The following is a 15,870-nucleotide window of genomic DNA, read 5'->3' as shown; positions in this document are numbered from 1 at the left end:
AATAAATAAATAAATAAATAAATAAATAAAAAATACAAATACAAGTACATTTTTTTAAAATTAGATTGAAAAGGGGTAAAGATAGGGGACAGAGCTCATGGTCTGAAGTTGTTGAACTCAATGTTAAGTCTGGAAGGCTGTTAAGTGCCTAATCGGAAGATGAGATGCTGTCGTCCAGTTTGCTTTGGGCTTCACTGGAACATTGCAGCAGGCCAAGGATGCAAATATGGGCATGGGAGCAAGCTGGTGAGTTGAAACGTGTGCGAAAGGAAGGTCTGGGTCATGCTTGCAGACTGAGCAAAGGTGTTCCACAAAGCTGTAAGCCAGTCTGCTTTCAGTCTCCTCGATGTAGAGGAGACCGCATTGGGAGCTGCAAATGCAGTAGACCAAATTGAAGGAGGTGCAAGTGAAGCGCTGCTTCAACTGAAAGGGGTGTTTGGGGCCTTGGACGGTGAGGAGGGAGGAGGCAAAGGGGCAGATGTTCCACCTTCTGCGATTGCATGGGAAGGGGCCATGAGAAGGAGCCATGAGAAGGGGATGAATAGTTGGGGGTGATGGGGGAGTGAAGAATAACAGCTGCTTTCTAAGGATCTTCAATACACAGATCACACAGACTAGGGAGACAGTGGTATGAGTGGAAAGGTTTTAAATGAAGGGTTTTAAACCTTCTTAAGGGCAACTAGGGATGGGCAATAAAGGCTGGCCCAACCAGTGAAGCCCACATGCTGTGAACGAATAGAAAAAAATAGAGTAGCACCCTCTGGTCAATGCAATCCCATTAACATAAACTAACAGGAAATTACCAACTTTCAAGTGGGACTTGATGGTAACTAAAACCCCTGATGGCTCAGTGGGTAAAACGTACAGACCACTGTGAAACTGAGCCATGTCGGCCAGGGAGATCCTAAGAACAACCTGCACTTATGCTGAGTTAGTTGATCTTAAGTTAGGTGAACACTTCCAATGCCCTCTGTCCCCAGGTTTGGATGGAAGAGGAGTCCTGCTCCAATCACTATCCTTGAAGTGGTATTGAATAGGTACATGGATGCCAGGTTAATAACTGGACAGGGCTTCGTTACAAAGACCCACACTGTGGAATACCAGCTGACTTTTGGTGTCTGAGCTACATGTGAAGGGTAGTCTCTAGGACGAGGTATGCGAAGGCTGCTAATGGCCACAGATCTGAAACCAGTGTGTCTTCAGGAAGGGTCAGTAAAATGAACCTGCATCACTGCAATTTCATAGAATCATAGAACAGCATCACATAGGAGGCTGCTATTCAGCCTGTCAAATCTGCCCAGACTCCTTCTGAAAAGCAATCCAGTCCCACTCGCCCACTCTTTCCCCACATCCCTTCAATTTTTCTATCCTACAAATATTTATCTATTTTCCTCTGGTAAGCTACGAATGAATCTGGTTCCATCATGCTATCAGTATTTGTCGCAATCTGGTAGCAGAGCTCTAAAGCGATCGGCTGTGCGGAAACTATTCTCATTGCCTGAGATTGCAGCATTAAACAAGACCACCCCACCCACCCCAACCATTACTTTACCTCATCTGGCGGTGGGAAGAGTGCCAGCACTTCCCTGTGTCGGTTCTCTTTCCTCTGCTCCCCATTGCGTCTGTCCACTTCATCGATGGCCGTGCGCTCCAGGAGGCTGGGCAGCAGCAAGTCGGCGGTGGAGTTCTTCAGGTCAAAAATACTGGAGGCCCAGCTTCCACGTGGTGTGTCATCCAGAGATACTGATCTTCGCTTCAACTCATCCTACCAGCAAAAGGGGAACAAGTCATTTGCAGCTTTTATTTATCAAGTATTGCTCCTCGTTTCACCACCAAAGCCCCCCCACCAACACTGTCAAGCACCACTGCCTAACCAAGGGAGCAGGTGAAACAATTATAGAAAAAGGCTGGAGAACAGTATATGTGAAGAAAGGGAAATCATTCATGTTTCAGGCATCAGAACTGTGGGGCTATAAATCATAGAATCATATATTTCAGAATGTTATTAGGCCCACTGTGCCTGCACTGGGTCTCGTAACAGTTGTTCCACTAGTCCCACTCCCCTACCCTTTCCCCATAGCTATGCAAATTTTCAAATATTATCTATTTAATTTCTGAAAGCTAGGCCCGAAACATCAAAGCTGTTCCTTTCTGAGTGATGCTCGACTTCCACAGGTTTTCACAGGATAAATGCCAGTGGCAACTATGCGATTTGCCATGAGTTTAAACCCCAGTGTCTGCAGTTTTGTGTTTCCTTGAAACAGATGTGTCACCTGCTCCAGCTGCAGCACAACCACTCCTGCTTCAGCTGCTACAAGATGCATGACAGAAGTGTGAGAGACTCTCCTCACAGTATTGTAAATGTGGGCCTTTGCTGACTCCCTGAACGATGCAGGTAGGAAAATTACATTTGGATGAACTTATAAATTAGGAGCAGGAATAGGCCATTCAGCCCCTTGAGCCTGCTTCGTCATTTGATAAGATCATGGCTAATTTGATTGTGGTCTAAGCTCCACTTTCCTATCTATCCCCTGCAGCCTTTGACTCCCTTGTCAGTCAAGAACCTGTCTAACTCAGCCTTAAAAATATTCAATGACCCAGCCTCCACTGCTCTCTGGGGAAGAGAATTCCACAGACTCATGGCCCTCAGAGAAAAAAATCTCATCTGGCTTAAATGGAAGATCCCTTATTTTTAAAATTATCTCCTAGTTCTAGTCTCTTCCATAAGGGGAACCATGCTCTCAGCATCGAGCCTTTGTGATTTTTGTGGAACTTGCTATCAGATAGCAATCGCTGGTGTAAACTTCCACACTCAAAAATGCATCCAAGCACCAAACTAACATTTCAACATTCTTCCTTCCCAAATACCTGATCATCCTGGCTTCCTCGGTCATCAACAACTTCATCAGACTCAAAGGTCTGCTTGGGCAGGCCCCGCTGCCTCTCACGCTGTTTCTCCAATGTGTTGGGGTTAAACGCAGTGCTCAGCTTTTGGTACCTTTTCCAAATAAAAATGAAATTCAAGGTTACGACAATGAGAGAAGGGAATAAAATCAAGGGCCTGGGTACAGTGAGTCAATGGCCTTTTCACATTCTTGACTTCTCTAAAGTAACAGAAAGTTAAAGAGGCAAGGACGGGGTTAAGACTGAGGAGAGTTGTGGTCACTTTTATGAGTTGACTGAGTGAAATTACACTGGAGATGCTGATCACAGCTTGAAAACCATTCTCAAAGATAATGGTAATAGAAAAACTGTCGATCACTGCTGTTGGTCTAAATATAAAAGCTGCTATAGTGACGAAGCTAAGTACAGTGAGGCTCATATGTCACAAGCAGTGGATGTTGAGGTTTAAGATTCTTGACTTACTGGAAAAATAATATTGAAGAATTAGTGCAAAATTTGAAATTAAAAATAAAAATCAATTTTAATTATTACTAGACGTTTTAGCCACTACAAAAGCTTCACTTACGCTGCCTGCCCCTACACTTTAGAACCTGGCATTGCACAAGGTGCTACAATGTGCCGATGTGATTCCCTCATAACCTGAACAAGCATTTTAGTGAGGTCAAAATGTTGAACTTTGATGGAAGGTGAAAACACAGGCGTATTCATTTTCAAATTAACACCTGTACATTCACAAATCAATGGTTCAGCCTTTTGAGTTTCAATATTTTACAGATACAAAATTGAGGTAGGAGGGTCTGGCACATACAGGGTTAATATGGGGCTGAGTACAGTACCGTCCACACTATCACAAAACTACCACATTGTGTGGCTGATTTTATTGAATTAGAGTCGGACTGCAAGGCTGAAATTATCAAAAGAGTTAGCTGCAAAAAGAATGTTTGAAATGCTAATGAGTGAGCTAGGGTAAAAGTCTCAGTGGATAGGGTGTGAACGAAATTTGCATTTTAAGATAAGGGGAGAAGTGTTTGGTTTTCAAAGAAACATGATCAAGTTTTACAACTGACAAATAAATTACAACTGAAAAATAAATAGGGCAAGGTTATTGCATTTATTTTTCCCAGAAGGAAAAGTCCACATTGACAACATGAAAGATTTTTATAGTATGAGAAAAGACATATGGAAACAATAGGATTTACAGATTAAAGAGGAAGAAATATATTTAAAGAAGGATGGAGGATTGTATCAGGTGCGGCCTTGTAAGATCGAAAAGATACACTGTGTGAAACAGGCTTGTGGTGGGGAAGAGACCGTTGTTCACCTCCTTGTGGATTGTGCCTTTGCAAAGAAGGTCTGGAGAGAGATGCAGTGGTTGCTGTCGAGGTTCATCCCGAGCAGTTCTGTGACACAGGACTCTGTGCTCTACGGGCTGTTCCCAGGGACACACACCGAGACAAACATCAACTGCAGCTGGAGGATCATCAACTCGGTGAAAGACGCGCTTTGGTCTGCCCGAAACTTGTTGGTCTTCCAGCACAAAGAGTTGTCCCCGACCGAGTGTTGCAGACTGGCACAATCCAAAGTCCAGGACTACGTGTTGAGGGACGCACTAAAGCTTGGGGCAGCTGCCGCAAAGGCGCAATGGGGAAGGGTGTCTGTCTAAGACCTTTCTGCCACAGCGCACCGAGGGACTGGGAACTGTTTAAATCCCCTCGGGCTGTACAGCTCAAAATGAAAGGCTGTAAATGATTGTAATATTGTTTGTACTGATGCACCTGGTGATACATTTTGCAAAAGTTAAACCTGATTGTACCCTTGTAATGGTGTTTTTGAAATGGTTTGGAATGTGGTTGAAGATATTTTATGAATAAAGTATATTTTTGCAAAAAAAAAGGCTTGGGGAAACAGCCCGTAGCCCCTTTGCAGAAGTCTGCTGGTCCAGTAACCAAAGTTGTGTTAAAAAGCCTTTGGAATTCCACTGACCAGTAGGTGCTGTGGTAACCTTGCTGGATTGCCTCTCTACATTTAAAATCTAGTTTGGACTGTTTTTTAAAAAATATTCATTCATGGGATGTGGGCATCGCTGGCTGGGTCAGCATTTATTGCCCACCCCTAATTGCCCTTGAAAAGGTGGTGGCGAGCTGCCTTCTTGAACTGCTGCAGTCCACAGTGCTGTTAGGAAGGGAGTTCCAGGATTTTTACCCTGCAACAGTGAATGTACAGCGATATATTTCCAAGTCAGGATGGTTAGTGACTTGGAGGGGAACTTTCAGGTGGTGGTGTTCCCATCTATCTGCTGCCCTTGTCCTTCTAGATGGTAGTGGTCATGGGTTTGGAAGGTGCTGTCGAAGGAGCCATGGTGAATTCCTGCAGTGCATCTTGTAGATGGTGCACACTGCTGCTAATGTGCGTTGGTGGTGCGGGAGTGAATGTTTGTGGATGTGGTGCCAATCAATCAGGCTGCTTTGTTCTGGACGATGTCAAGCTACTTGTGCGCTGCGGGAGCTGCACTCATCCAGTCAAGTGGGGAGCATTCCATCACACTCCTGACTTGTGCCTTGTAGATGGTGAACAGGCTTTGGGAGTCAGGAGGTGAGTTACTCGTCACACGATTCCTAGCCTCTGACCTGCTCTTGTAGCCAGAGTGCTTATATGGCTAGTCCAGTTCAGTTTCTGGTCAATGGTAACCCCTACGATGTTGATAGTGGGGAATTCAGTGATGGTAATGCCATTGAACATCAAGGGGCAATGGTTCGATTCTCTCTTGTTAGAGATGGTGATTGCCTGGCACTTGTGTGGCTCGAATGTTACTTGCCACTTGTCAGCCCAAGCCTGGATATTGTCCAGGTTTTGCTGCATTTGGGCATGGACTGCTTCAGTATTTGAGGTGTCACAAATGGTGAATATCGTGCAATAATCAGCGGACATCCCCACTTCTGACCTTCTAATGGAAGGAAGGTCATTGATGAATCAGTTGAAGATGGTTGGGCCGAGGACAACCATCTTGCCTTAAAGGGGGTGTGTAGTTGGGAGTCATGTTAAATTAGGAATTTTGAGATTTGTATAATAATCTTGTGCATGTGTTTTAATCCTTTTCTTTTGCTAATAAATGTTTTAATTCAGTTTTTTAAAATCTCTAAAGGTGTCAGTGGACTCATTACTTCCGAATTCAATGCACAAACCTTCGTAATAAATACAAATTGCAAAACCATTTTGATAGCATGGCCAAGTTTCCATTGTGGGTCTGGTCAGTCTGACAAATACTACCTGCTGTATCATAGCTCAGTGGTGCAAGAAGGCACATGACCCAGACCTAGGGTTAGTGTGGTGTTGAGCAGAGGTGTGTAACAACCTAGACGTGGAGATAGCTCCTTGTCTGTACCGTTTATATATGTATATAATTACAAGTAGTTAACAAAGGCTTGGTGTTAATCTACTGAAGACTACAAAGACTTCTTTTAAAGAGACACCATTCTGTAATCAACACCGTCCTAACAAAAATTAGGATTGGACCCAAGTCTTGAAGTGTCAAAGCCCACTTATTCTCCAATCTCACTTCTGCTCTCTTCAATTTCCTCATAGAAGTTATTTGCCCATCTAGCTTCCTAAGTGCAGCACATCAGCAATAAACAAGCAGAGCAAACTCAATCAATTAACAAAAATACAAAAGGTAAATCACAAGAAACCCACTTTCTGTGAACAATGACCCAGTCTTCGGTGTAGATCTGCACTGCATCCCTCACACGAGGGTCCATTCCCCTGGAAAAGGGAAAAAAAATTCATGTAAATGCAATAGCTACAGACAGTCCTTTTGCTCTGGATGAATACATAATCTTTTTCAGTATTTGTCAAAGACCAATCTGCCTAGACAATGCTCTAGTTGGAGCTTTAAGTTACCGGGCCTTCATTCATCAGATCTTTTAACAAAACAGCCTCCTAAAGCACTGGCTGCTCAACTAGAAGGTCAATGTTTCAATTCCAATCTTTGATATTTATGCACTAGCTCCTGTCAGAACAGTTGGGGTAGTCATCCCGTTGAGTGGCCTCTTCCCATCCTGCAGGTAATGGGACTTGGTATCATACAAGTCGGTTTGCTTCAACAACTTACATTAATATAGTGCCATTGATATGGTTAAATATCCCAAGGCACATCACAGGAACAATTATCAAACAAAATTCAGCACCGTGCCACAGAAGGACAGATGACTAAAACCTTGATCTAAAGTTAGGTTTGAAGGAGCAGCTTAAAAGAGAGAGCGAGGGAGAGAGGGATAGAAATAGAAAGGTAGAGAGGTTCAGGAAGGAGATTCCAGAGTTTGGGGCCTCGGCAACTGAAGGCACAGCCACCCATGGAGAAATGCTTAAAATCAGGGATACGTTTTCCTGCCAGAATTGTAGAGGCACAGATATCTCGGTGTTTTAGGGCTGGAGAAGGTTATGGAGATAGGGAGTAGGATAGGTTGCTAGTGTTCTGGGCAGAAGAGAGATGACCCATGCCAGGGCCAAGAATAAATAAGCTTGTCACCAGCTGGCTGACCATACTTCCACTGGGCTCCTGCTGTTGGTTGATCAAGCGCCAAAGAGAGCAGATGTAGAAAATTCAGTGCCCCAGTGCCCCCAAACTGGCAAGGAGACATGAATTGGATGAAGAGTGGAATTTTATGTTTGATTGCTGTTCCATGAACCAAGACTTCAACTCCAGATGTGTAGCTATACTCACACTTCCTCGGGAACCCCAGGCTCCACAGTTCGACATTCCCGTGGCTCGTATGCTACTTCAATATCGTCTGCAGGAAACTCGAGTAGTTCTCGGAGTGGGCCTGGTTCTGGGGCTGGAGGATGCGTAGTCAGGTACTCCTCAAAGTCCACGGGCTCCACCACTTCAGAAAGGGGTACCTGTGAGGAATGACAAACATAATGTCACTGGAATTTCAGCAAAGTGCAATATTAGTGTATGAATTTATCATATTGTCCACTTATGAGAAATACCCAATGATAGCTAAAGTTTGAAAAAAAGACTGGGTGAGGCATTCTTGTCAGGCAAGGGTATTAAGCGTTACAGAACCAAGGCAGGTAGATGGAGTTGATATAAATCAACCATGATCTAACTGAACAGTAGAGTAGGTGGTCTGAATGGCCAGAATGTATTACTGTGGGGTGAAGGGCTGCTAGTTATGGGTCTGTGATGTAAACAACTTGATCAGTCCCAGCACTGGACTCAATATCCAACACACTGTGGCGGCAGTGTATGTAATCGACAGGATGCACTGCAGCAACTTACCTAACTGATTACAGCAGAAGCTCCTTCTCATGGCCTCCACCACAATTCTAAGTTACACATCATCCTGACGCAGGAAAACTGTGTTTTTTAAATGCAGTGAGTGGTTATGATCTGTAAGGCTCTGCCTGAAAGGGTAGTGGAGGCAGACTTAATTGTGAATTTAAAAAGGGAATAGCATAACCACTCGAAGGGAAAACATTTGCAAGGTTACAGAGAAAAAGCTGGGAGTGGAACTAGTTAAATTGTTCTTGCAGAGAACTGGCTTGACTGACTGAATGGTCGTCTCCTGCGTTGTAACCATTCTATGATTCTGCTCTATATCGCCATTACTTCATTATTGCTCAGTCAATAGCCTGGAATTCACTACCCAACACCTTCATTGGTGAGGTCAGGAAGAGCAGAAATTGGCGATTCAACTGTCCAGTTACCTGTTTACTCAATATAAACATCTTAAGTTTTAAAATGATCATCTGAGGACTGATAGTTTTGCTAATAGCTTTCATCACTGGTGCCTGGCTTCAAATCCTGACCAACTGCTGAGATGAAAACTATCTTCTGACAGTAGGGACTCTACATGGTATGACTTTGTGCGCTCACTGTTCCTTGTGCCTACGTGCTCATAACTTGCCCTAATTAACGATTCAATGGCAGGTTCAGGAAATGGGAAAGTTACACTCCGTCCTTTTTCTAAGGTTGGGACAGTATACAGGAAGCTTTCTAATATCTAATTCATGCTGTACCTGCCTGGGAGTGTTTTATGCTGACACTGGAGCCTGGATTTCCTGTACAGCATTAGTTTACCATTGGCAATACCTATTTACTTTATGTGCATAAAACTGTTCAGAACACCTAGGTTTACGAGTCTGAAGTGGAAAGTGTTCCTTGCCCCTGCCACTAACTTACATCAGCTTGATGAAAATAAAATGTTAAATAGAAATGTTTTAAAATATTCGCCAAGACTTCTTCAACAGCACCTCCCAAACTCAATACTCCTATTGCCTTGGACAAGGGCAGCAGGCTTAAGGGAACACCGCCACTTGCAAGTTTCCCTACAAGTCACACACCATCTTGTCATAGAAATATATTGCTGTTCTTCATTGGTGCTGGTCAAAATGCCTAATAACACTATGGGAGTACCTTTACCACAGGACTGCAGCACATCAAGAAGGCTCATCACCACCTTCTCGTGAGCAATTAGGGATGGGCAATAAATGCTGGCCTTGCCAGTGACACCCACATCCTATTTGTGGTTTGATGGCTTCCTTTGGAAACCACACTGTAAACCTACACATCAGTATCTGCTGCCCACATCCGCTCTAGGCATACATGACCTGAACGTCACAATTTCACCTCTTGATTAAGACTCAGAGTGAGCAAATGAGAAAATTATGCAGCTTATCACTCGCTCACTTCCTTCCTCCCTCACAGGCTCCATCAGAGAAATAAGCCTGGGCAGCAACGGACGCATTCCATCTACAGAAAGGGAAAAATCAAGGACCTCACAATGTTCTATAACCTCATGAACTGGTACTCAATCAGCTGGAGAGCTGAGTTGACAGCTAACTTCCACAGACACAGTTCAAGAACTACTAGACCAGAGCCTTCGACTTCAAAGGAGCTTTTCCAGTCTCAGCTTGGCTGACTCCAGTACACAGATAAAAGAAAAATACTGTGGATGCTGGAGATCTAAAATAAAAACAGTGCTGGAAAAATTCAGGAGGTCTGACAGCATCTTTGGAGAGAGAAACAGAGTTAATATTTCAAGTCCAATATGACTCTTCAACAGTCATATTCTGTCTTCATTGTGCCCAGTATGCATATTCCTCATTAGTTGGTACTTCTCAAAGTTCTGTGGAAAGGGATGCATCTGTTATTTACAAATACAGTGGGCTCCTGAATTCCTTCTGGGTGCAGTTAGTCCCTCCCTCAGCTGGACAGTACTGGAATGCAATGCAGCAACAGTAAAATAGAAAATTGCACTGTGTGTGATGGGAGCAGTGGGAAAACAGGTCAGCCTAAGGCAGGTCAGTCACAGAACTATCAACGGAGTCAAGATTTTTTCTGTCCAACTTCAAGAAAACAAACACAAAAACAGGCTACAATACACTCACTGTCTGGAATTTACTGTTTCCTGCCAATTTACACAAAGAGATTTCTGCAACCTCATGTTAGCACAGTAGCCCAGGGGCCCATAGAGTGATTCTTAGGCCATGATGGAATGTAACAAAACCTACATTCTTCTCCAAAACAAACTGAGCAGTGAGGGCAATAATAATTCAGCAGGGACCTGGGGGAGGGGATGGTGGGGGACAATGGGTTATACACTGACATCTCACCTCTGGGACCTGGAGTCAAATCTAATGCAAATGATGGGGCAAAAAGTGTACTTCCTTATGCTGGAACTAAGGCTCTTACGGGAAGAGAGTTCAGGCAGGCGTAATCTTAGTGGACACGGGCCTGCAATCCAAAGCCGTCCCTCAGTCAGCACTAAAGAGCAATCTCAGACAAGTTAGTTGTTGCATTACTGACTTGACTGAGGAAGGTTCTGTCAGACAGGAAGACATGGAGAGAAAAGGAAAACATCACAGGATGAGTGAAAGAATATAAATAATAAAAGTGAGCCATGTACAAAATCTGCTGGGCATTAAACTAAGTTTAAGCAGTGGTTTCAGTAAAAATGTAGTATTTAGACTAACCCATTGATGCAAATGTATTGATTCACACAAGTTAAAATCATATCTGAAACTCTTCCTGTATACGCCTCTCACGCCAGCACATTATGCATATGCACAACACACATACACCTCTGAAGGTGCAGCAAGGTTACAAGTTACTTTCTTATGAGGGAATGTTAACTCCAAGTTCTGTACGTGTAGTTGCTGCTACTCAAACAGGTAGCCCTGTGTTTATTGTTGCATTTTTCTACTGGCAAAGCTGACTCTAGTTTTTTTCCCTTTCTCCCAAACAACAATCTGGCACAGTCTTGTGTCAGACTCACAAGGTTATGTCAGAACAGCCAGATACTCACCAACTGATGGGAGCCGCTGCGTTTCTTGGACAGCTGTGGCGAGCTGCTATATTGGCTGGACACTTGCTTTCTGACTTCAGCTGCCACGGTCCTGCAAAGCAAATGACAATTTGAATGAGGTTTCACAACGATGAGAATCTGGCAATTGCCCATATAAGGTCAGAACTCAGCGAGCCAACACTGACTGAGTTTAGAGCTCTCAAGGATGATCGTTAAAACTTCTGACATGAAGACACAGCAAATAGAGGAGCTCTTTGTGAAGACCCCGCCTTGCTCTGATCACAGCCATTTCACTTAGCACCGCTTATAAACCTCTGCAGCAGCCCCGTCCTTAGGGACAGATTATTGACTCACTTCCAAGCATCTTCCTCTCCACTGGATGTCATGTTGTACTTAGGAAATGTAGCAGTTAGAAGACCTCTCTATCTTTCCCTTCCCAAGGCTCTGATTGAAACAACTTTGTGTGGAGTATAAACCACAGGGCACCATTGCAGGAATTCCTCAGTGTATTGTCCTCAGCCCAACCATCTTCAGCTGCTTCATTAATGGCCTTCCTTCCATCATAAGGTCAGAAGTGGGGATGTTCACCGATGATTGCACAATGTTCAGCACCATTCACGGCTCTTCAGATACTGAAGCAGTCCATCTCCAAATGCAGGAAGACCTGGACAATATCCAGGCTTGGGCTGACAAGTGGCAAGTAACATTCAAACCACACAAGTGCCAGAGAATGACCATCTCCAACAAGAGAGAATCTAGCCATCGCCCCTTGACATTCAATGGCATTATCACTGATGGTGGCAGGACAGCTTGAGAGAGTGATTAATAAAGCATGCAGCATCCTAGGCCTTATTAATAGGGGCATGGTGTATAAAAGCAAGGATGTTATGTTATATATAGAACACTGGTTGAGCCTCAATTTGAGAACTGCGCCCAATTCTGGGCACCACACTTTAGGAAGGACGCGTTGGCATTAGAGAGGGTGCAGAAAAGGTTCACGAGAATGGTTTCGGGGTGATGAACTTCAGTTACTGATCTCTAATCAGTGGATAGATTGGAGAAGTTAGGACAGCTTTCCATGTTGAAAAGAAGGTTAAGAGGTCGTTTGATCGAGGTGTTCAAAATCATGAGGAGCCTGGACAGGACAGAGAAAAAATGTTCCCACTGGCAGAAGGATTGAGAACCAGAGGACACAGATTTAAAGTGATTGGCAAAAGATATGGTGATATGAGGAAAAGATTTTTCACGCAGTGAGTGGTTAGGATCTGGAATGCACTGCATGACTGTGTTGTGGAGGCAGGTTCAATCAAAGCTTTCAAGAGGAAATTGGATTGTTATCTGAAAAGGAAGAATGTCAGGGCTACAAGGAGAAGGTGGGGGAGTGGCACTAGATAAACTGTTCCTATGGAGAGCTAGCACATATACAATAGGCTGAATGGCCCTCTCCTATGCTGTAACAACTCTGTGATTCACTTGTACAAACATCAACATAACCCCTGCATATCAGAGAATTGGTTAAGGTCAGGTATAATAATTTACATTTATAATGACTAAGGAGAACCAAGAATGACCTTAGTCTGTTTAGTATAGATCTACATCTTGCCAAGTAATTACTTCAAATATTTTATCATCTCAAATGGGACAAAAAAACGATCCAGGGGATGCCGCACCTGCAAATGGCGGACTAAATGTGCACTTGCAGGTTATTCATTAATTAACTTGAATGAAAATCTGGAGCAGCATCTAAATGAAAGCCATATTTCAGCATCAAAACAGAACTCAATGTCCCCTTTGCCCAAATGCAACCTTGAGATTCCCACTTGGTGCTGTGTTTGCCCTCGCCAACTTCCCAGGTGCCTTTTCGTAAGGAACCAGCCTCTGCACTCGATTCGCATACGCAATCCAGCACCTTTGTCACGCTGCCATATTTTATTTTGTTTTCCCAATCCCTTTCCTTCTTGTGAAGTTGCTGAATCTTGCTGGATGGGTACCAGCAGCCCTCCAGTACCATGCCAAGGTAGTTATTCCTTCAGGTTTAAGCCTCGCCAATAGAGTGTCAGCAGCTTGTGAGGTGTGGCACAGCTAAACTTTGATCCCATCTTCACAAAAAATCAACCCACGTGCTTTCTATCAGGTATCACTGACCAGGCTTTTTCCTACATCATTATCTTAACGATATGAAAATACCCATGCGTCTCAACATGTAGTGTAAGGCCATGCTGATAATGACTGCCCTGAGAACATACCAGCCAATGTTTTGGCCACTTCCACTTTTCATGGAGGATGCAACTTGCCAACTCCACATCTGCAAAATAGCTCCAGTTTAAAGGGGCTAGGTTTGTATTTAAAGTACTGTCAAAAGCAGAAACAGGGCTATTTTCATTTTGACTAACAAGATTGACAACAACATGATGTACACTAAATAGGGATTCAGCAACAATTTCACGTTCGAAGGGTGAAAACATCTTCCCATCTCTCTGACACTCTGGCATATAACCCACATGGGACTGTTAAAATGTACAATGTGTTTGTCATTTATTAGCAAGGGTAACCTAGGATAGCAGTCACATAGCATGATGACAATAGTGGTTTTAGCCATGAAAAGGTATCAGGAAGGAGCCTGTAAGGCAAAGGCTGCTCGACATATGTTAGCCCAGACAAAGGACACGGCAAAAATTAGCCCAGACTAGCCTGAAGCAGGTGTGAACCCATCAATTACAGATAGATATGTGTCAGTCACTAGAATACCAAGCAAAACAAGACAGCTGGTCTACAACACTTTGCACTTATTGCCATAGATTGTGACAGCAATTACAGATAACAAGGTAAAAGCAAAATACTGCGGATGTTGGAAATCTGAAACAAAAACAAAAATTGCTGGAAAAACTCAGCAGGTCTGACAGCATCTGTGGAGAGAAAGACAGAGTTAACGTTTCGAGTCCGTATGACTCATCTTCAGGACGGATAACAGATAACAAGGTATCTTATGTAAGCCTCTACCAGCTTATATTTCATCTCATTTCTCTATTTCCTTAGTTCTGGTGAAGAGTCATACGGACTAGAAACGTCAACTGTATCCCTCTCCGCAGATGCTGTCAGACCTGCTGAGTTTTTCCAGGTATTTTTGTTTTTGCACAGAATCACTGTTTCCCCGCCCCTCAAATGTTGAGGGCAAGTCAAGGATTCAGCATATAAACAAACAGCCCAATTAGTTCAAAGTCCACCAGTACAGCTTCCTCAAAGAAATAGTGAACAAAAACAAGTTAACTTTTCTGCAACAGGAATCTCCATTAAATCAAACTGCCTCATCTCACAGGAACCGGCTATAGTTTCACCATTTCCACTAAACTGCCCATCATGCAGCGCGTTAATTTCAAGATCCTTGACCTCAAATCCCTCCATGGACTCAGCCCACTTCACTTCAGTGTTAAATCTTCATGTGTTTGGGCCCATTCCTAGATGGCTGGCTACTACACCTCTGATCCTGAGCTGGTCTCATTGGTAAAGGAAGCACAGTGACATACACCTCAGGCAGTCTCAGATGTGCAACTATGACAGATTGAAATGGTACAATGTGTTCCTGCTGGGTTAGGAAGGTGGGTGGGGAGGGAGGAACTTATGCAGTGTTCCACCTCCTGATCACCATCCAGTACCTCGCTGAAAAATCTATGAACATTGGATATCGGGCAAGGGGAACCGCTTTGCGATACTCTCCATAGCAGAATGGCTTGCTGTCACTCTGCCTAGACTCAACCTAGATGAATGGCAAGATACTGAAGAGCAGAGGATCTCACTGAACATTATCTCATCAACTTTATGCCAGCTGGAGTGAAAATAAGCAAAAGAAAGACACAGTTAACTGACTCAGATACAACACTGGCCCCATACTAAAAGTGATCCTTACCAGCCCAGGTACTGACAAATGTCTGTGCCAATCAGCTGAATATCAAACAACTAAACAAGTTACACTAGAGAAAATTGAAATTCTTCATTAGTGAGCCAGCAGGTGTGAACATGATACACAAAGGAGACTGGGGATTGAGGCGCTCAAATCCAGTCCTACACGAAATAGCTGATAAGACTTTGAAAGGAGAACTAAACACTGAATAATAAATGCTTTACTCTGTAAAACACACAATGAAGCTGGCTCGTTTTTATGACGGGTTCCAGTATTTGAATATCACTAGTTTTGAATAACAACTGAGTATTTATCAATTAAAACTGTTCTACTTCATTCTGCTTGTGTGCAATTATGCAAATTAGAGGTGCACCAAAAGATTTTAAAGGATCCCCTATAATAGTGCCTGGGGTTATTACAACTGTCATTTTACGCTGCAGAATCATTTGTAATTAGGTGCTGTATAATTGATGTTGCATTTTGAGCACTAACTAATGTGGACTCTGCTGCCAGGTTCAACGAGACAGTTGCCATTTCAACAAGAACATGATTGTGCCCAAAACTCTCATCATAATTGGTCATCTTTAAAAACCGTAATTGCAGAGGATTACTAGATCTGAGGGAGTCAATAGGACACAGCACCCATTTTGGAGAGGGACTTTTCATTTTATAATTCTTTTAAGTTTTCTTCCTTTCTCTCCTCAAGGGGCTGATTCTTTTCTCATTCTCATTTCTCTCCGGGAGCACTAGCCATTCCCT

The 15,870-nt window shown here is 43.4% G+C and overlaps 1 protein-coding gene across 9 annotated transcripts in view; it reads right to left on the bottom strand.

Moving 5' to 3' along the window:
• The window catches only part of dock6 (dedicator of cytokinesis 6), a 152,200-nt gene that overhangs the window by 98,988 nt on the left and 37,342 nt on the right, over positions 1-15,870 (bottom strand). For all 9 annotated transcript variants that reach the window (XM_078531490.1, XM_078531492.1, XM_078531491.1 and 6 more), the window contains exons 2-6: positions 11,214-11,304; positions 7,625-7,800; positions 6,595-6,663; positions 2,869-2,998; positions 1,553-1,765 (exon numbers count right to left, since the gene is read on the bottom strand). In XM_078531490.1, coding sequence (XP_078387616.1) covers positions 1,553-1,765; positions 2,869-2,998; positions 6,595-6,663; positions 7,625-7,800; positions 11,214-11,304 — 679 coding nt within the window. The remainder of the gene's footprint in view (positions 1-1,552; positions 1,766-2,868; positions 2,999-6,594; positions 6,664-7,624; positions 7,801-11,213; positions 11,305-15,870) is intronic.

Source organism: Cetorhinus maximus, chromosome 28 (assembly GCF_964194155.1).
Source record: "Cetorhinus maximus chromosome 28, sCetMax3.hap1.1, whole genome shotgun sequence".
NCBI lineage: Eukaryota > Metazoa > Chordata > Chondrichthyes > Lamniformes > Cetorhinidae > Cetorhinus > Cetorhinus maximus.
Note: the sequence above shows the minus strand (reverse complement) of the source record. Positions and strands in the feature narration are given on the sequence as shown.